Raw genomic sequence first — 20146 nt, 5'->3', positions numbered from 1 at the left:
ATATATTAAATGCACAGAATTGTTATCTTATTCTTTTAAATGTTTTGCTGCACATCTTTCAGCTGTGAGTACATTACAACTGACATTACTGAGAAATTTAACACCTACCCTGTTTAAGAAAAAAAGAAAAAGGCATAGCGCTGGTGAACCATCTTAACCAACATTGTTAGCTATTCATGTTTTTTTTCCACATCAGGACTGAACCAAAAAAAAAAAAAAAAAAACCCTGCACAAAAACATTTAGGTCTTAAAAAAAACCATAAGAGCACATTAGGACCTAACCGTAAAATCGGATTGTTTGAAATGTGTATGTGTGATTTTTTTTGTTGTTTTTTTTTCTCTGTAGGAGAGGGACCGCTATGCCTACAAGATCCACCTGCCTGAGACGGTGGAGCAGCTGAGGAAATTTAATGCGAGGAGGAAGCTTAAGGTGTGTCCCTAAACCTGCAGCCTAAGTGGCATGTAAAGCGAGTAGTTCAAAATGTCCTGTGGGAATACAAAGACATTCTGCAGTACCAGTAGATTTACAAAATAATTCCACTTACTAGAAAAAACAGAAAGTGGTGAATTTCAGACGCGTGTAACACGTTTGACAGGGGGGTTAGAATTTTTATGAACGTAAGAATTTATACTCAATGGTCACAGTATAGTCATTTACTACACCACAGGTGGAACAATGTTGTGACGATTGAGAATATAGAATAATAATTATAGTTTATTCAGTCTTTGATCTGAGGCAATTGTGGCATTAATTCTGAAACACAAAATCTGTACAAATGTTTGATTGCCTAATTATCACTTTCTTTACGTTGTTGTTCTCATCTAACTGTTGCATTTTATGAACAATAATTTTCGACCTTTCAGGCAGGTTTCAGTTAAACTCATAATTCAGGTCCCCGGCGGCCCTGTAAAGGAAACCACAAACAAGATGTTTATAGGAGAACATATATAACAATCATTCTTGCCTCTTCTTTGTCAAATCTGTAAATGCAGCAATTACAAGAAATGTCATTTTTTAAAATATACTTCTGTAATTACTTAACTGAAAATGGAGAAAGTGGACTGAAAAAGATTTCATTATTGGCGACAGATTAAATATATTTATATAAACAATGTGTTCTCTAGGTGTTGATACTTTTAAATGTTCGGTTGTGGAAATGTTTAGATTGAAGTCCATGTGATTTTGGTGACATTGATTGGAGATGGAGGCGGACAACTTAGATCCGAAGGAAAACTTTGTTTAAATTCATTATGTTGGTGTCATTTGATGTAATAATGGGACAAATTTAGCATTTATACTATGATTTCGAGGAAATATCAATTTTGTGTAAATGCTGTAAATGTATTGTGATAAAAACGTTGCAACGTTAACGTTATATTTTTGCTAGCGAGGGACAGTTGCCTTTTGGTAAACTTTCAGTAAAGAAGTGACACGTTAAAATTCATTTCAGAGCCTGTTGAGCTCACAAAACAGCTGTGGTGTGGGGAAATGGTGAGGAAAGAGTTCTGTGAGCTGCAGCTTGGGGGTTTGTGTTGTTTGGCTTGACAGGCACATGCTTTATGGCGGTGTGGGTGGCTGATTTGGCCGTGTCTTCTTGTGTTCTTTTCCAGGGGGCAGTGCTAGCTGCTGTCTCCAGCCACAAGTTCAACTTCTTCTACGGTGACCCTCCAGAGGAACTCCCGGACTTTTCAGAAGACCCCACTTCCTCAGGTGCAGCCACACAGCTCAGCCGTCCACACCAGTACAATTAAAACGTAGCAGAGTAGCCGCATACAGTCCCTCTCGGCTGTAACACGAACCGCTCCGTATGTTCATTTCACTGGTATTTTTCATTTGGATTTTGAGTTGTTACAGTACTCACTTACAGTTAAAAAAAAAATAAAAATTATGGACCAGATTGGCACCATTTTCCACTTTTCCGACTCCAAGCAGCATTGGAGGCGCCGCTGTCGTGCTTTTGTTGGCGCGGCGGCATTTCCTCTCGGCTCCTCCAACCCGCCAGCAGATGATAAAATCTTGTACGCAGTTGAGCAAGACAAACCAACCCTTCCTCCTCTCTCATCTTCCCTCTGTCTCATCTGCCAGACTCTCGCTTCCTGTCAAGTCGGGCCAAGTAGTAGTCATTCCTGTTTCTTGAACTTACTACTTGTTTCTTAATTGAGGGGGTTCTGGCACTGATCTTATGGTTTGAGGTAATATTTTACATTTGGTCATGATTCAGTACAGGAAGTGTGTCCTCTATAGTGACCCCAGGTTTAAAAAAAAAAAAAGTATTACTTGCAATCCGTAATAACGGATTGAAACATTGAAACATGTCAAGATGCTCAAACTAAAAGACATAAGGGCAGTCATGGGTAGTGCTTTGGAAACTGATTTTTTTCACCAAACTGAAATGAATGTACTGTTTGTATTTAAAGGCTATTTTAATTCGTGCAAGTGTGGTTTGCGCTGCGGTATTATAATGTGTCACCCTCTCTGCAGCAAGCTTCTGTGTTTCTGCAGCTGCTGTTGATGTCTGCAGTCGCATCACCTTTCAGTTATAGACTGCGGCTTTTCACTGAGGGCTTGCGTCTTCATTCTTCCTCTTTTCTTCTCTTTTCCTCTCCTTCCCCCCTCCCCAAAACTGACGGTCAATCATGTGTTCTAACGCTGCCCTCCTTATAGGACTGCTAGCTGCCGAACGTAGGTATCCCCACCACTCTCCACCGACTATGACTCCGCATTAACCCCTTCACGCATCTGTGGTCCTCTTGTGTGGCGTGTGAACTCACCAGAAATTAAGCATCGACTGTCAAGTGTGTCTTGTGATGACCATCAGTAACCAAAGCGAGTGTGCATTAACCGATGGTTTTCTTGCTTTGTGTGTGAGTGTTTCACTGGAAAGTGTTCAGCTAAAGTGCCCTGTAAACATGTTCTACTGTTTATATTTCACCTCATGAAATGTTTAAGGGATTACCCCGACCTCTGGATGAAATCATTGTTCCTTTTAGGGGAACGCTGCTTCTCACCGTGCAGCCATTTAGTCTTAGCGGTGATATTGCTCACTCTGTTCCTCTTGTGTGCTTTCACAGTGTCAGTTTTCATGTTGGTGCAGCTGAACACTTCTCCTTTCCTCTGTTTTGAGAATGAAGTTCCACGTTTGACATCATTCCTGCATTCCATTCACTTCCATGCAGTCAGAATTATACAACTGCATGAAAAGCAAATCCTGAGACTCTTGTTTGTGTTTGTGTGCATTTGGATTTTTGGAAGTTTGTGACCATTTCTCTTCTCTGTTTGTTAACATCTCCAGTGTGTGTGTGTGTTTGTGTGTGTGTGTGTGTGTGTGTGTGTGTGCGTGCACGCACACCATCATGATATATATTTGTGTGTGTGTGTAGGAGCTGTGTCTCAGGTGCTTGACAGCTTGGAGGAGATCCACGCTCTGACAGACTGCAGTGAGAAAGATCTGGATTTCCTCCACAGCGTCTTCCAAGACCAACATCTCCACACCCTGCTGGATGTGAGCAATGTGCACAAACCTCCCCACATGCACAAATTGATTTTACAGCGCTGCCATTAAAGCATTCGGATTATTTTCCATCCATTGTTTTAGTTCAAATCAGATAGGGGCATTTAATGTCAGTGCATTTAGTGCATCTGCCAGCGAGTTTGGAACACACCCAGTACATACAAGATTTTTTCACATTGAGGGGAAAAAGAGAGAGGGTCTGTGTGTTTTAGCACCCTTTTATGTGTTTTAAGGAAGATTAAATATATGGGAAAATATGTAAAACAAAGTGTTTATAAATGCTATTTTTTAAGTTGTTTTTGTCTGCACTATGGTGAACTTATTGTGCACGTGCATCATACACAGTAGGTTTAAGGATTTTTTTTTTTTAGTTTTAGAACCTCTTGTGGAGAACAAATATATCTAAAGCTGACAAAAAAAAATGAAGTGAAATATTACCTTCCACTTACCTTCTTTCTGAACAATAAACATGAGCTCTGGGGTTCAAAAGAAATGCTGTAAAAGGAGGAACCATAAGCCGTCTGAGGAAGCTTGGCTGATGTTACGTAAAACCCGAGTAAATTAAAACCAAGCAGAACTTTTATGCTCCTGTAATTGTGTTTATTGCCATTATTGGCCTTTTTTTATGACCCAGAAGTTAGATTATAATTAGGATATAAATTGGTATATACAGAATGCCTGTCTATGAGAAGTGATGAACTTCTTGGTTTCCCTCTCATTAGTGCTCAGAAGTTTCCACTCGTGCTGCTTGAGAAGTTTACATTGTGTCAGGAGTCTCTGACACCCTCTGTTTTGACGCGCCAACTTGAAAGGGACTGCAGCAAACCGTCTTAAAGGCATGGTGTGACTTTTGTCCCCAAAGCAGACAGAAGAAAAGCGTGCTAAAGGCAATTCCGTTGGGTTGCAAGCAGTTATTAGTGCATTTGAGGAGCAGCCGCAGTGTGAAAAGACATGCTAACAAAAACAAACCTGATGGATGTACAGGAAACTACATTAAATACTATACCGTAATTATACCCAAACAAACGGATTCGTGATGCTGTTTCTTCTGTTAAAAATATGTAGGTGTCCAGAATGTTGACAGGTAGTTTATGTGCAAGTGTAGATTAGTAATCATGAAGAGTTGTGATGTGATTCTTCTCCTTTCTGTGTTCTTCTAGCTATATGATAAGATCAACACCAGGTCTTCGCCACAGATCAGGAATCCTCCTAGTGATGCTGTGCAGAGAGCCAAAGAGGTGAGCAGGGCTCCTACGGTCATTAAAATGTTTGAAAAGGAGAATTTTACAGGCCTTGAAGAGTTTTGGAATACAAAATAAACATATAAAGTTACGAAGAAGTCATTGAAATCGGATTGACACATGAATGTATAACTTGAACATAGTTCCCATTAGGCTGCACGAGAAATGTTTTTCTACATTTACAACTACAACATGTAAAACCAGCGCAGGTCTATAGTATCTTTGCTGGCTTTTACGTCACGTGCTTCTGCTCCTCCGCAGCCGTATGCCGTTTAAAAGTCATGTAAATTACAGCTGCGCAAACTGTTTTTTAAAAAAGTTGCCACAAGTTTAGTTAAACAATATTCTGGCTAATTTGACTTTTTGAGATTTTGCTTTTCACATTTGCGCAGACATTTTATAGAACATATGGGCATGAAAATTTGCCTTTGAGTAATTGAAAAGTCATGAGTAAGAACCTTGCTGCTGCTGTTGGGGTGCACTGTAGACCTTTACTGTACCTCTGCCTGCAGGTGCTGGAGACCATTTCTTGTTACCCAGAGAACATGGAAGCTAAAGAGCTGAGGAGGATTCTCACCCAGCCACACTTTATGGTGAGTGACGACGCATCATTGCGAAACTTTGACATTGGGGTCACCTGGACAATAAAGAACAGAGCTGGCAGGGAAAAGGGCGAGAGAGAAAAGGGTCTAAGAGAGCTTAGCACCCGGACACCTGTGGACACCTGCTGACAGCAGTGATGTCATCAGGCGGGGACGCCGAGAGTGGCTTAGACGGGGCAGGCATGCCAAATCAGGTGAGAAGATCTGGGACGGAGAGCCTTCACTTAGCCAGTGGCCTGTAAAGGAGAGCAGACAAACGAGAGCATGGCGGTGAGACAGAAGAATTCCAGAAGGCCTGTATGGCGAGAGGACGAAGCTCTGACTCTTCTGGAGCAGCCGTGGTTGAAGGTGCTGGCTTAGTTTTAGGCACGAATCCTCATGTCATTGTCATGCCAGGCCTATGCTAATGTTCTTCCTTTACTTCATAAAGTTATGATATATGGATGCAAGATGATGACAAAAATAATTGATTATTTTAATTAGTAAAATTCTAAATTCCTTTTAAACCCAATAGTTCTTGACAATATGGTCCCTTAATATTTCTTAGTATTTGTAATTTTATGTCTATTGTTAATGTATTGATGCAAGAAATGTTAAGAGTAATTGTTGATTTATTGTGATTATTGTGAGGTATTAATTTGTGTTAATTGACCTTATTTGCATTAAAATGTTGTCTCTTTGCTGGGGCCAGCACTTTGCTGAGCTTCGTAACATTAAATCTTAATGCCCATGTAAGCAGACAAGACGCTGTGACTCAGTTTCATCAGCAACTCGTCCTTTTCCTCCACGCCCGGCATCTCACGGCTCTTCCATCCTTTTAAATTCCCCTTAGTCTGACCCAGAAGGTCTCAGAGGGTAGCGGCAGGCCTGGTGTGATCTGAAGAGTGCAGAATGGGGTACAGGGGAAGGGTGATGGTCCTGGTTTCTGATGAGTAGAAAATGAAACTATGAGTACTGGCTGTAACTGTTATTGCTGATGCTGGTGATGGGAATCTGTTTGTTGCTGTCTGGTCCTATATCCCAATGTTGATTGATGAATCAAGGAGGAAACATCTCAAAGTAGACTTTTAAAAATGAAACAATTATTTCATCAATAATCAAATTGCTTTTATTTATTTATTTATTTAAAAAAAAATATTTAATTTAAATACCTGCCTGCATAATTAAGTTATGCAATTTAGTAGTTATGATAAACAAATTAATTATAATATGACATGACTTATGAGAAATGTTACTCATCACTTTTAATGTCAGTTTTTGGTAACTTGGTGTCATTATTTCAGCGTCTTGTTTCTCTTTCTGTTCAGTCGGTATTTCTGTAGCCCGTTGTGAGTGTTGTAATCAGTGCTGGTAGAAACAGGATTAGTGTAATCCAGCCACACACACCCTCACACACGCGCTGTAATGTCAGCATGTCAGCTAATGATCTCTGCTGTATTTACAGACTTTTAAGCCACAGGACACAGCACAGCCTAGAAACACACTGACCCTTTACTCAGATATTCTGTGTGTGTGTGTGTGTGTGTGTGTGTGTTCTGTTTTTAAAAGAGGAATTATGTCAATTATCTTGACATTTTTGTCTTTTTTTTTTTTGTTTGTTTTTTTTTTATGTGTTTTTAGGCCCTCCTGCAAACCCATGATGTTGTGGCCCATGAAGTGTACAGTGACGAGGCTCTGAGGGTCACGCCCCCTCCAACCTCACCATACCTGAACGGAGACTCTCCCGAGAGCACGAACGGCGACATGGACCTGGAGAATGTCACGCGCGTGCGCTTGGTTCAGTTCCAGAAGAACACGGACGAGCCCATGGTACCACCCCTCTCTCCTCTTACGTCTACCTCATCCCCCTTCACCGGCTCTGAAAGTGTCGTAACTCACTCCAGCATTCGTGATCATGTGTCTTTGAATGGCTGCCTTGGAAGGATGGGGGTGATTTAATAACCCGGACTGTGGTCCTGACCCTGTCTCTCCATCCCTCCTTCCCTCCCTCCTTCAGGGTATCACTCTGAAGATGAATGACCTGAATCACTGCATTGTGGCCAGAATAATGCACGGCGGCATGATTCACAGACAAGGTAGAGTGCGGCCCACTGGGGGCATCAGAAGAAATGGTTGGTTGATGGTAAAGTCACTGTTCTTTTCATGTCTGAGGACACGAGACGGGTGTTTCCCCGACCCCCCCGAAATGTTTCCCTGATGTAAAAAGCTTGATGACGCCTGAGTCACCGTCTCAGCTCGGGACATTTACACGTTTCTGCAGCACCGAGTTATGAAGCATGAGACCATACACTGTGACTGTGAAGTTTGTTTTCCAGTTCGGGCATCAAGATGAGATACCGATTACTTAGTTCCAGAAGGAAAAACCCACTAAAAATGACAGCTCTGGACTGGTTTATGCTGTAGTGCTAATAATTTGTCTGGGCTCCCTCTGCAGGGACGCTACACGTAGGGGATGAGATCCGTGAGATCAACGGAATCAGCGTGGCCAATCAGACTGTGGAGCAGCTGCAGAAGATGCTGGTGAGAACAACACAGTGGTTTTAAATGAGCATCTGACATCTTATTTCCACCAGGGCCCAAAAGACGGGAGAGAGCAGACGCTTGTACATGTCAAGTGCTAGGGCTCGGCGATTTTGCGATCTCAATTGACGATCTTTTTGAAATTCAGCTCTATCTCTGTATAGCGGCTCCCTGATCTCTGTGACAGCACCTGTAATTTGAATAAAACATCCCGGAAACTAGAGTTATGGTAACTTTGAAGACTGCAATCGGTTCATTGGAACATAATAGCAATATGTAGAAAATATAAAATGCATTTCACCTCAGACTAGAGGTTTTTGCATGTTAGTGATTAAAAAATTGAGACGTTCGATATGACAAAGTATATCATTATCATTTTTCGCAATATTGCCCTTTTGTAAATGTTGGTGAGAGTCAGAAAGCTTTGTGGGCAGGCTGTGACAATAAATAAATGTATATTTGTAAAGATGGTTTTGTCATTGATGTGCCGGCCTTTGTGGTTTTTTCTCGGCAGAGGGAGATGAGAGGCAGCATCACGTTTAAGATTGTCCCCAGCTACCGCTCACAGTCCCTCTCCTGCGAGGTAAGCCACAAATTCTAGCTGTCTATGGTGGGGTTTTTTGTTGTTGTTTTTTTCATGACTTTTCGTGACTGACTTGTAAACGGTTCACAGTCCACACTGTCCCTGCAGAAGGAGTCTCCCACCCTCAGCCGACAGTCCCCTGCCAACGGCCACGCGAGCGTCACCAGCTCTATACTGGTATGAGTCTCTCCCCTGTCGCACCCGCAACGGATTCCGATTCCTTAGATTATTAGAATACAATATAATATTACACCAATTTATTATTGAGACTGGATTATGACTTGAATTAATCCACATCACATATTTTGTTACTTTACTTCGTTCTTATTGGTATTTTGTGTCCCTTAATCTGCTTCAGAAAGTAGAAAAAAAATCAGGAAGTAGTTCTATTAATCTCAAGTCACTCTCCTCATTTCCTGTTCTATTTCCATGGTCCACAGCGACTTTAGTGCCACCTCATGGTGAAAGCTGTGAACAACTAAAACGAATAACGCGTTGGAAAATTGTGTGTGGTGTACATAACTGTTTAAAAAGGAGCAATCCTGTTTTTGTCTTCTGCAGGACCTGCCATCTACCATCCAGCCGAAAGGCCGGCAGGTGAGTACTGCTTAACGCTATAATCTGTGGCTAACACTACCGACTCCTCCTCATCCTAACCTGTATGTGTGTGTGTGAAAGAATGAGAGTTTCTGGCTTTCTCTATGTGTGAGAGATCCCGTCACGCTCAATAGACAAACTTCACCCTGGACCATGGGGGAGTTCTCCCTTGGGCCCCCTGTCATAGCTGCCTGTTCCGTCCCACCGCTGTGCCATTCGGTCGTAGTCCCAGTAGCGCTGTCACCTCGTCGCCCCGCCCCCATGTCCTCGCCACTGATGTTTCGTTCATTTTTACTGCATGATGTGTGTGATTGCTTTCAAACCCGTAGATCACCAGACCTTCAATCAAGGATAAAATGTCCAATAAGGTAAGCTTGCTCAGAGTCCCCGTAGCTGTAGTTTACCCCCGAACCATTGTTGTGAGTGATTCCACGCAAGAGCATTATTATTTTTTTTTTTTTTCCCCCTCCCTTTCTTGCCCATCGTTGTTCCCCGGTTCTATCCACATCGCTCAGTTGGTCAGTCGCTTAGCCATATTCTTTTAGCTGTTACTACGTCCTCTTGCCCCCCCCTCGGTACTCTTGATTGGCTCTGTTGGTTGAGACTGCTTGTTCCATTGGCCCTGCAGCCACAGGCTGGCTGCTGATTGGAGGTTTGACGGTGGACGGTCGCGCTGCTTGTGTGGATGTTCTGATTTGCTGCTTCTGCCCCTTTCTCTGGACAGAGCGACCAGGGCGGTCCCTCATGCCTGGTTTGCTAAACCCATTCCTCTTGACGTTATCTTGTTCTCTCTCACTTTTTTCTTGCTCTTTCCCCCCCCCCCCCCCCCCCCCCCCCCCCCCCCCCCCCCCGTCTACTTGCATTAAAATAAAAGTTATTTTCATCACGCTGATTAAACACATCTTTGTGTGTGTCCCCAGATTTATGTACGCGCCCAGTTCGAGTACGACCCTTCCAAGGACGACCTCATCCCCTGCAAAGAGGCCGGTATCCGCTTCCGGGTCGGTGACATCATTCAGATCATCAGCAAGGATGACCACAACTGGTGGCAGGGGAAGCTGGAGAACACGAAGAACGGCACCGCCGGCCTGATCCCGTCACCAGAGCTGCAGGAGTGGTGGGGGGAGAGGGCCTTCTTTCTCTTTTGATTTTGCTTTTCAGTATTGTGGTAAAAGAGTTACATGGTAAAGCATAAGAGTGCATACACTGATTTACTGTATAACGTAACATTATTAATATTTGTTTGTTTAACCCCATCACCCTTTGCAATTTTGTTTTGCTGTATCAAATTTTGCGGGGAGCTTTCTTTTATAGTAGTTGTTTGAGGCTGAAATTAGCATTGGTGTTCTGCTTGGCCCATAGGCGTGTTGCCTGTATCGCCATGGAGAAAACCAAACAGGAACAACAGGCCAGCTGCACATGGTTTGGAAAGAAAAAGAAACAGTATAAAGACAAGTACCTGGCCAAGCACAACGCAGGTACGACCGCCACAACATGAAGCTGGAAGTCTCTTTCTTTAAAAATGGCCTTGATCGGGAGTGTTCTTATTTCACGTCACGTTTGTCTCGTTTTTCTCTATTATGCCAAATATCATGCCAAGTGGCACAAATGTGCTTGTTCTCTCTCTCACACACACACACACACACACACACACACACACGCCTGATGCTGGCAGTGTGCTCCAGCAGCCTGTGATGCTGCAGGTCAACACTAATCCTCTCTGCGCCTAGCGTCCCACTTTCTGCATTATCTTATTATGAAAAACGGACGCTTGCGTGCTCTGACCCCAGATCAGCCTCATGGGTCTCTCGAGTTTTATTCAGTTTTATTCACTGTGTATTGTAATTGATCTGACTCTTCACTAATTACACTTTCAATTCCACTAGAGCAAGATTAATCTATATGTCCTGGGTGTTGTAGGCACAGTAAGAGTTCGAATTAATTTCTGGTAGATGACCCGTGGCCAGTTCAACACAACTTCCTTTTACTGTATGAATCTAGGGAAGAAAAAACACAATAGCTCTTATTTAATGAGATAGGGGCTACATGCACCTCTGAAAACAAGGCTTGTGTTCTATCTGTTAATCTGTACAATTACCACAGATGATCACTGCATCATTTCAGTAGTGATCCCTTTTAAACTGCTTATCTTCATTCTGGAACTTGAATTGAGTCTGAATTTTGTATTTCATAAATAGCAGGGAGCTGAAATAGTTCAGGGACGTATTTCAGGAACTCCCTAACTTGCCAATCCTGCCCTATCTGTTTGGAAACCATGGCAACTATGGTTAGCATTTGATTTTAGGATATTGCAGATGAACAGTCTCTTGTTCAATCATCTTTTTCAAACCTAAGATAAGAAAAGTCTGTTATTTCCCAATTTCCCATAATCTTAAATAAATAATCCTAACTTCAGGCTAAATGTTTTATAGTGTCATCCATTTGCAGCAAACCCTCTATTCCTCTCTGTGCATGTCTTTCTCTGTAACTAACAATTAAACTGTGCAGTATGTGTGTGTTCAACAGTGGTTCCCCCACAATTGCTGTGGTGTCTTTTTTTTTTTCTTTTTGGTTAATTTTTTTACTGATTTCTGTACCTTCCCACTCCCCCCACCCTTTGCTCCCTTGTCCAATTTTTCATGCTGTCCCCTTCCCAATGGGCTCTCGTTGCATGTAAGTAACCAACTAAATGACTGACAGGCTCCTGCTGTTTATTTCTTTGGTTTCTCTGCTCACTTTTTAACATTATTAACCGGTGTCCACAGCTGTGTCCATGTTGTGTTTTTATTGCAAAATGTTTCCCTGTGTGCTGTATTGATGTGTTTTTGTATTGTATTCTCAACATGGCATATTGTATTATTGTTAATGTGAAACTACACTTTGAATGCATTCTCATTCACACACCGCACTATAGTGGCCACAGAAGTTCATTTATCAGAAGAGATGTTATTGGTGACTCCATAAACGTGGTCTGCTTCGCATGTATTACACCATTTCCACCATTACAGAAGACACACACTCACATCCACCATCTCTGCCCTGTTACAGTGTTTGATCAACTAGATCTGGTCACGTACGAGGAGGTGGTGAAGCTGCCGGCCTTCAAGAGGAAAACACTTGTCTTGTTGGGTAGGCCCAAGTCATTTTGCAGATATTATTTGATAAGATCTTTGGATGACCTAGGATCATCCACATCACCTCAATTACATATGAAACACTAAACCACCTACAGATGATTTTTTTTCTCCTTTCCAAACTGAACATCAGTACTGCACTCTCCACTTTAATCTTTAATCTCTTACTACCTCACACTATGCTGCTATGTTATGGTTGTCATATAATTAACATATCACTACTACTGCCATTATTGTCATAGCATATCATATACCACATACACTCATTGCTGCTACTTATCTGCCTGGTCTGTCTAGTTTTTCTCCTGTTTTATGGGTCAGTGCACAATGTCCAACATGTCCCTTGTGAGGTTTTTGTGTTGTGTATTATTTTTTAAGATGTCTCCTTGCACACTGTGAATCTCCAAAGCTTCGCAATCTCATCTCTCTGTGTATTTGTATATAGTCAGATGACAGTGGACTTTGACGACTTACAAAACCTTATTCGATCTGCACAGGCGCTCATGGCGTAGGTCGACGGCATATCAAGAACACCCTCATCACCAAACATCCAGACCGATTTGCCTACCCTATTCCACGTAAGCTAACAAGGCTTGGAGGGAAGCTAGACATGGTGGTGTTGGTGTGGAATTTAACTCTGATCCCAACTGTGTTAATTGATAACCCAGACACAACCAGACCTCCAAAGAAAGACGAGGAGAACGGCAAGAACTACTACTTTGTAACCCATGACCAAATGATGCAAGACATCTCCAACAACGATTACCTGGAGTACGGCAGTCATGAGGACGCCATGTACGGCACACGCCTGGAGACCATCCGAAAGATCCATGAGCAGGGTATGATCGCCATCCTCGATGTGGAGCCGCAGGTATGTCTGGTGTCTTGTGTGTTTTTGGTTTTTTTTTCCCCACTGACATCACTTTCTGTAACTGTCAAGTGTCTAGAGGTGTGACCCTTCACTGCCTCACGATTCGATTTGATTACGAATATCAACTCCTCGATTATCATTACATTTATTTCACATGGTGTTTTCAAATACATGAGTCAAGGTCAATTGGCAAAATGAGCAGAAAAACCATCGCCATTCAGGCTGAGCTCACCTTACACCACAAATACCAGAAACGGCCTGGTTCTGACGTCTGTGGCGTCAGGTAAGCACGGCCTGAGCGCCAACCTTTTTACCTGCTCATTGGTGCAAATCTAAAACCGCTTTCAGACCGAACGTGTCATGCGCTACACTCGTCCCGAGCTTTACGGTTCTTCTTCTTAAAAAAAAATAAAAAAAGCCAATTGAGCTCAACTTTTCTGCGGGACTCGTCGCAAAAAATATGCATGGTTTTCTAAACTCCCGGTAAGACAAACGCAAAAAAGTACAACGTATTTCAACTTTGACCACGGTGTGAGCACAAGGCCACCGAGGATCAGGCAGTCACAGTCACTACCGGCACGACTTTTAAACAAGAATTTTTATAGCGCTGCCAGGAAACCGCCAAGCAATGTCATTATGGTATAATCATTTCAAAATTAATTTCAACACCCCTAATGCCTTCATAAGGGATAGAGTACCTAGCCTTGTGATGTTTTGGTTTAGAATCCTGTTTGACCTGCTGATGAACTATTTTCCTCAAAGGCTCTGAAGGTCCTGCGGACTGCTGAGTTCGCTCCTTACGTCGTCTTCATCGCTGCACCAACCATCACCCCTGGATTGAACGATGTAAGTCATCTCTGTCAAGCATTACTTGCTAAACCATTTCCTGTCCTGTCCTGTCACCTGCAACCCACTTGTCACCGAGTCCAGCCTGCTGCTGCTTTTCTTATTTGGCCTTTGTCTTTTTGCATGTCTCTCGGTTTTGAGTTGATTTTTGTTGTTGTTGTTGCACATTCCCTCTCATTGCACTCAGCTGCCCAGGTGGTGCAGGAAACTGCCTGTAAGTACTGGATATTGTGATGTGTACACCATATAGTTAGTGGGTTTTTTTTTTTTTTTTTTCCCTTCCCGTCCTGAAAGGTGAAATCCATATAGGGTGAAACTCCAATGTAAATAACTAAATCTGTTTCTAATGTTTGTAGTGCCTCAGATCTAATCCACTTTTGTTTTCCAAATCTATTTTACATACCTGTAGAAAAAAATGATTATTATTATATTTTACCAAGACGCTCTTATTCTTGTCTTCATACATAAAGTCGTCTCTGTTTTTAGTTTTCTGAGCGGTGCTACACACAGCAGAAACATAGTTCAGATATATTGGGGTTGTAAAAACGTCTTTTGAAGCGCAATTGTATCATTTCTGCTTTAGTCTCATTTTACAAACTCTTCTTTATTCTGCCCCCGACCAGGATGAGTCCCTACAGAGGCTCCAGAAGGAGTCAGAGACACTGCAGAAAACCTATGCCCACTACTTCGACCAGACCATCATAAACAATGAGATTGACGACACCATCCGGCTCCTGGAGGAGGCCATCAACCTGGTCAGTACCACGGGCCAGTGGGTGCCCGTCTCCTGGGTGTACTAAGCTGGACTCTGGACATCGGGATGGGCCACGTCGCCCACCTGCCTCCTCCATCCTCCCATCTCCGGTTCTCTTCTGACATCCGGCCATCGCACCTCTCCGGCGATTGGATCCCTGTCCCGCCACGCCCATATCAGAACTGTGACTTCATCGCTCAGAGGAAAGACAGCCTGAGGGCATAGAATCTGTACATATCTATACATATAAATATGAATATTAAAAAGTAATAAATATGGTCCTGTACTTATAGCTAGGGGTTGGGTGGCTCAGACATTTTGTACTTTTTGTTTGTTGCTTCTGTTTCTTAGTTTGTTCGTTTTTTTTTTTTTTTTTTTGTTTTTTTTTTAAATATACAAATAAAGAGACGACGTCTCAGAGCAATGATGAGCACAGACAGACCAGGGGTGCGAGGTGGGCATCACTGGGCGCCCCACCCAGGCATTTGGCCTGAATTGACCCTCATGCCTCAGGTTAGGATTAACGCGTACTCCTCCTCGTACTCAGGCATTATTATGCCACCGTGTTCACGCACATGTCAAAGAACGGAGGTAAAGAAGCACACTGAAATCGGCAATGCCACAATCTTCCCGAACCTGCCCTTTCCCCAATATTTATTGGAAAGCTCTGCTCCCATTGAACTAAATGGACTTGAAATCCTCTGTTTTCTTTTTTTCTTTTCCACCTTTTACTTGTACAACTGTTTTGCACAACAGGACAGTAGACAGTAGAGAGCACAGTCTCTCTATCTAGAAGAAACTCCTCCTAAATAAAGAAAAAGCGGGGAGGCGGTCCTGACCAGCGTCACCAATATCCGACCTCCGTGACCAGCTGATAAGCTCAGCCCTGAAATAGGGAGGACCTTTCACAAAAATGAAAGGGAAAAAAATGACAAAAAGGGGGGGAGCTTACTCAAGGCTGGGGAGGAAGACGTAAGAGACCTATGCACATCGTCCCCGAAACTCTGGGTAACGTCTGAATGGACCGTTTTTAAATCCAGCCCTGTGTAGTGAGATGTGTTTGTAAATTGTCTTGATTTGACTCGTCCTCGGGTTGGCTAGCACTGGGATAGCGGAGGGGAGCTCCTTGGATCTGTCATTTCAGAAATGTGTCGTCTTAAACCCCCTTAAAAAAAAGGAAAAGTATTACGACTATTATTGTTTTATGTTTACTGAAAGAAGATAAAAAATGGGGATTTTTAATTGTGTGTAAATGTTTCAATGGTGCATAAATTTTTTTGCGAGTGAAATGAGGACTCTGTGTGTGCAGAATCATGAATAAGCTCAGTAAAATGACCAACTCTTCATTTCACATTGCCCTGTGTAATTTCCTCTGGAAATGACAAAACGACGGTATTAGAATTCTCTCCTTTCTTTTTTATTATTATTGTTATATAAGTAAACTGCCTTTGGACTCGGACTCATGCACTTCATCTGCTCCTTCTACAGTGTGGGTCTGACTTAGAATCATAGTATGGCCATACTAGCCAAAGAACGCCTGATCTCGGAAGATAAGAAGGGTTGAGCCTGGTTAGTACTTGGATGGGAGACTGCCCCGGAATACCAGGCGCTGTAAGCTTTAACTATAGGGGCAGCGGTGGCCTAGCGGTCCCCACACACGGCTGCCCACTGCTCACTCAGGGTGATGGGTTAAATGCAGAGGACAAATTTTACTGTGTGCACCGTGTGCTGTGCATCACAATGACAATCACTTCACTTTTTTATTAGAAAGTGGACATTCAGAGGCGCCACCACCCTGTTCCGCCAGAGGGCGTGTTTAATTACACCGGATGACGTCATCGATAAACAGAGCTACGCGGTGCCGGAATCAGGACTATATCGAACCTCTGGGCCTGAGCTGAATTGAGAAAAACATGTATTCCAAACGAGTGCTTGCTACGGTATATTACTATACTATTGTATATCATTTAACCCCTTTTTTAATGAGTTGTGTGTCCGTTCTACAATAGTATTTATATAGTGTGGCGTCCGAAAATCTACATTGTAAAATTCAGCATTTATATACCCATAGGTTCCCATAGGTTGTTGATTTTCTTCCTATTATATACAATACATATATATATATACTTATATACACGTGTGAGTGTGTGTGTGTGTATATATATATATATATACACACACACACACACACACACACACACATGTATATGTATGTGGACTGTTTTGCGTTCCCTGCACGTAATGAAGAAGAGGAGGAGGATGAGCTCATCTTCCAGCCTTCAGGGGGCGTTTTACAGGTAGACTCGGGGGGTAAAAGGTGAGTTCTACCCCTTCCCCCGTCACGTCGGCCGCTGTAACATGTCGTTAGTCTGCTGGAAGAAGGGGGCTGGAACCCCGTGACCGCGGGAGGCGGCGCAGACTGGTTCCTGACGGACGACCGGCGCCCCCTCCTTCCACCCCGGAGTCGAAAACAAAGCGGAGCGCGGTCCCGAATCTGCCGACGCGAGCGTTCCGTCCCCGCCGTCGGCTTCGGCGACCCGGCCGCTGGTTCCGTCCCTGGTGCGTGTGCGGATAAAAGAGCGCCGCCATATTGAGCCGAGCTGCCGCCGCCGACGGGGCACTGGCGGCTGCTGCCGGGTCTTAAACCGACGCGAGCGGAGCGAGTGACGCAGGCGACAAAAAGGAGAGAAGTGACCGCGCAAGCCGGCGGCTTTACTTCGGATTACGCGCACGTTTCGCTCCGCAGTCGACCCGCGGACACCGGACGGGTGGACGTGCGTGAAGCGGACGCTCGTTTCTGGTGAGTCGCTCGGCGGGAGCTGCCGGCTCGCTGGCCGCGGCGGGCGGTTCCAACCGCGGCGGACACGCTGTCAAGATTCCCGGAGCGGGTTTCTGCGCTTCGAGCTCCCGTTCCCGCATGGCGTCCTGCCGAAAACGTTAACCGTGAACTTCCCCGACCGGCCGGGATCTTGCGCGGCGCTCTGATGAAGATGTGCGGGACGCGTCCCCGCTTCCGCTCGAGTCCGACACAAAAATGGCCGAGCGGGACCGTCCGTGGGCGGCGTGTGTCCGCGGCACTCCGCGGGGCTCGGGGCGGCGGTGGTGGCGCCATTTCCGAGGCGGAGTGACGGGCCGGCGGCTGCAGGCCCCGGCTGGAGCGCTGTCACGGCCGGCGCGGTAGGCCCCGGTCCGCTTCACCCCGAGTCGCTCCGCCGTTCGCCAGACTCCGTTCGCGTTGGGAAAGTTCCGGGAGAGATTTACTTTTCCCATGAAACTGCAGCGCGTTGATTTTTCGTGTTTTTGCTGCTTCACTTGACGTGGCTATTAGGTTAGCGGTGGCTAATTTCTCCAAAAACTTCTCAAACTTAACGTGTTTTCCCCTCACTTTACTACAAACCCTAGTCCCTGCTGTACTGCAATTTGGGTTCATTTTGAGGTTAATTTATCCTCCTCCTCCTCCTTTTTTTTTTTTTTTTTTTTGCTGTACTGTCTTCTCTTTCCGTGTTGGAAGGGGATTTGTTTCCTGCTTGTACCACAGTTTGGTTCGACATGTGAGATGTCGCCGTGTCCTAAATGATCATATTTCTGCAGTATGGAGTATTGTGCTGCTGGAGTATTGTTCTCGTTACTTTTGCAGGGGTCGCGGTCCGTGGCTAAACGGGGTCCTTTGGCGAGGCTCTGGTCCCCTTTTCACGGCGTCTTCGCTGCAGCATCCTCCTGCTTGTGTCTGGGAGGAAGTGGAGCGGCCTGTTTACTTTCCGTCCAGGGTTCTGTTTGAGTGTTATAGTCTCCGGTCCTCTACTACTTTTTAAAATGCTTCATAACATCTGCTGCCACTTCCCTGGTTCCTGGGTTCTTATGTAATATGGCCATGTATGTATTACAGGAAGGAAAAGCGGCGCAGGCACAGCGTGGCCTGCCAAGTGTAGCGGTTGTCAAAGGGTCACTCGTTTAGTCAACGTAGCGATAACGTTGCCCTAATATACAAAATCCAAATTATTTGGCGAAACGAAACTCCAATGAAAATCATTTGTCTGTGATTAATCGTATTTGGCGTATATTCCAGCCGAACTGGCAGGAATGTCAAGACTTCACAAGAAGCTGCAGTGTGCAAGATCGCGCCATTCAGATGCAAAATGCAAGCGAAGGATGCTGCGTCCTGCTGAAACCTGTTGCATGCCAAGTGAGGCCGTCTCAAGGTTCCTTTTGTTCCTCCTCCGTTCGCTTTCGCTCCTCCTGTCGATGCAATTTTCTAAGATCACATCTGATGAAATCATTCAGATTATATCCACAGGCAACCCAACCACCTGTCCACTAGATCCAATACCTTCTGCAATGTTTCAAACTATCTCCCCTGACCTCATCCCTTTCATTTCTTATATCATAAACAGCTAAATCTCATCTGGCCACGTACCATCCGCCTTCAAAACAGCCAGGGTTCTTCCAATCCTAAAGAAACCCACTGCTGATCCTACAGACATTAACAATTACAGACCAGTTTCCCTCCTCTCATTTCTATCCAAAATCCTTGAGCGCTGTGTCTACAACCAGCTATCACTCCATTTATCACAGAACAACCTCCTGGATCCTAACCAGTCTGGCTTGAGAACAGCTCATTCCACTGAGACTGCCCTTTTGGCGGTTACCGAGCAGCTACATGCAGCCAGATTGGCAAAACTGTCATCAGTTCTTATTCTCCTTGACCTATCTGCTGCATTTGACACCGTTAACCACAAGACTCTCTTGTCAATCCTGAAGAGGCTTGGAATTCGGGGCTCAGCATGGCAGTGGTTTGCTTCCTACCTTGATGAGCGATCTTACCAAGTGACTTGGAAAGGATCTACCTCTACCACACGTAGACTCTCCCTCAAGGCTCGGTGCTAGGTCCTCTCCTTTTCTCCCTCTACACGAGATCACTTGGTGAGGTCATTTCCTCACATGGATTATCCTACCACTGCTATGCTGACGACACACAACTCCTCTTCTCCTTTCCTCCCTCTGATCTTCATGCTGCTTCCAAAATCTCTGCATGTCTAACAGACATCTCGTCTTGGATGGCAGCCCATCACCTCCAACTCAATCCCACCAAAACTGAACTAATATTCATTCCAGCAGATTCTTCACCACATCAGGATCTTGCTATTTACCTAGACAACTCGCAGCTCTCTCCTTCTGCAACAGCCCGCAACCTTGGCGTAACAATAGACAACCAACTCTCCTTCTCAACTCACATCAGCAATCTTTCCCGCTCATGTAGATTCCTTCTCTACAATATCAGACGAATCCGCCCTTATCTGTCAACCCAGGCCACCCAGATCCTGGTTCAGTCCTTAGTAATCTCAAGACTGGACTACTGCAACTCCCTTCTAGCTGGTCTACCACTATGTACCATCCAACCTCTACAACTCATACAAAATGCAGCAGCACGACTGATCTTCAACCTTCCCAAGTTCTCCCACACCACCCCTCTGCTACGTTCCCTCCAC

At 44.3% G+C, this 20146-nt stretch overlaps 2 protein-coding genes across 19 annotated transcripts in view; both read left to right on the top strand.

The window, feature by feature from the left end:
* LOC114764356 (peripheral plasma membrane protein CASK-like) overlaps positions 1-16011 on the top strand; it is a 45264-nt gene extending 29253 nt beyond the window's left edge. Inside the window, exons 9-29 of one of the 15 annotated variants that reach the window (XM_028953907.1) lie at positions 347-430; positions 1612-1711; positions 2666-2683; positions 3382-3503; positions 4673-4750; positions 5266-5346; positions 6976-7164; positions 7352-7430; positions 7790-7875; positions 8390-8458; positions 8549-8635; positions 9020-9055; positions 9385-9423; positions 9976-10172; positions 10418-10533; positions 12119-12184; positions 12687-12767; positions 12858-13060; positions 13823-13906; positions 14094-14120; positions 14530-16011. In XM_028953907.1, the coding sequence (XP_028809740.1) occupies positions 347-430; positions 1612-1711; positions 2666-2683; positions 3382-3503; positions 4673-4750; positions 5266-5346; positions 6976-7164; positions 7352-7430; positions 7790-7875; positions 8390-8458; positions 8549-8635; positions 9020-9055; positions 9385-9423; positions 9976-10172; positions 10418-10533; positions 12119-12184; positions 12687-12767; positions 12858-13060; positions 13823-13906; positions 14094-14120; positions 14530-14706 (2019 nt within the window). In that variant the 3' untranslated portion in view covers positions 14707-16011. Of the gene's footprint in view, positions 1-346; positions 431-1611; positions 1712-2665; positions 2684-3381; positions 3504-4672; positions 4751-5265; positions 5347-6975; positions 7165-7351; positions 7431-7789; positions 7876-8389; positions 8459-8548; positions 8636-9019; positions 9056-9384; positions 9424-9975; positions 10173-10417; positions 10534-12103; positions 12185-12686; positions 12768-12857; positions 13061-13822; positions 13907-14093; positions 14121-14529 lie in introns of all 15 variants that reach the window. The other 14 variants (XM_028953906.1, XM_028953909.1, XM_028953914.1 and 11 more) reach the window with 14 other exon arrangements.
* Positions 16012-16923: 912 nt separating this feature from the next.
* The window catches only part of LOC114764644 (probable ubiquitin carboxyl-terminal hydrolase FAF-X), a 29014-nt gene continuing 25791 nt past the window's right edge, over positions 16924-20146 (top strand). Inside the window, exon 1 of one of the 4 annotated variants that reach the window (XM_028954432.1) lies at positions 16924-16977. The gene's annotated coding sequence lies outside the window, so the exon portion shown is untranslated. Of the gene's footprint in view, positions 16978-17028; positions 17461-17822; positions 17838-20146 lie in introns of those variants that run through there. The other 3 variants (XM_028954431.1, XM_028954435.1, XM_028954434.1) reach the window with 3 other exon arrangements.

This window comes from Denticeps clupeoides, chromosome 15, assembly GCF_900700375.1.
Source record: "Denticeps clupeoides chromosome 15, fDenClu1.1, whole genome shotgun sequence".
In the NCBI taxonomy this organism is placed as follows: domain Eukaryota; kingdom Metazoa; phylum Chordata; class Actinopteri; order Clupeiformes; family Denticipitidae; genus Denticeps; species Denticeps clupeoides.
The sequence above is the reverse complement of the archived record's forward strand: the minus strand, read 5'-3'. Positions and strand labels throughout refer to the sequence as shown.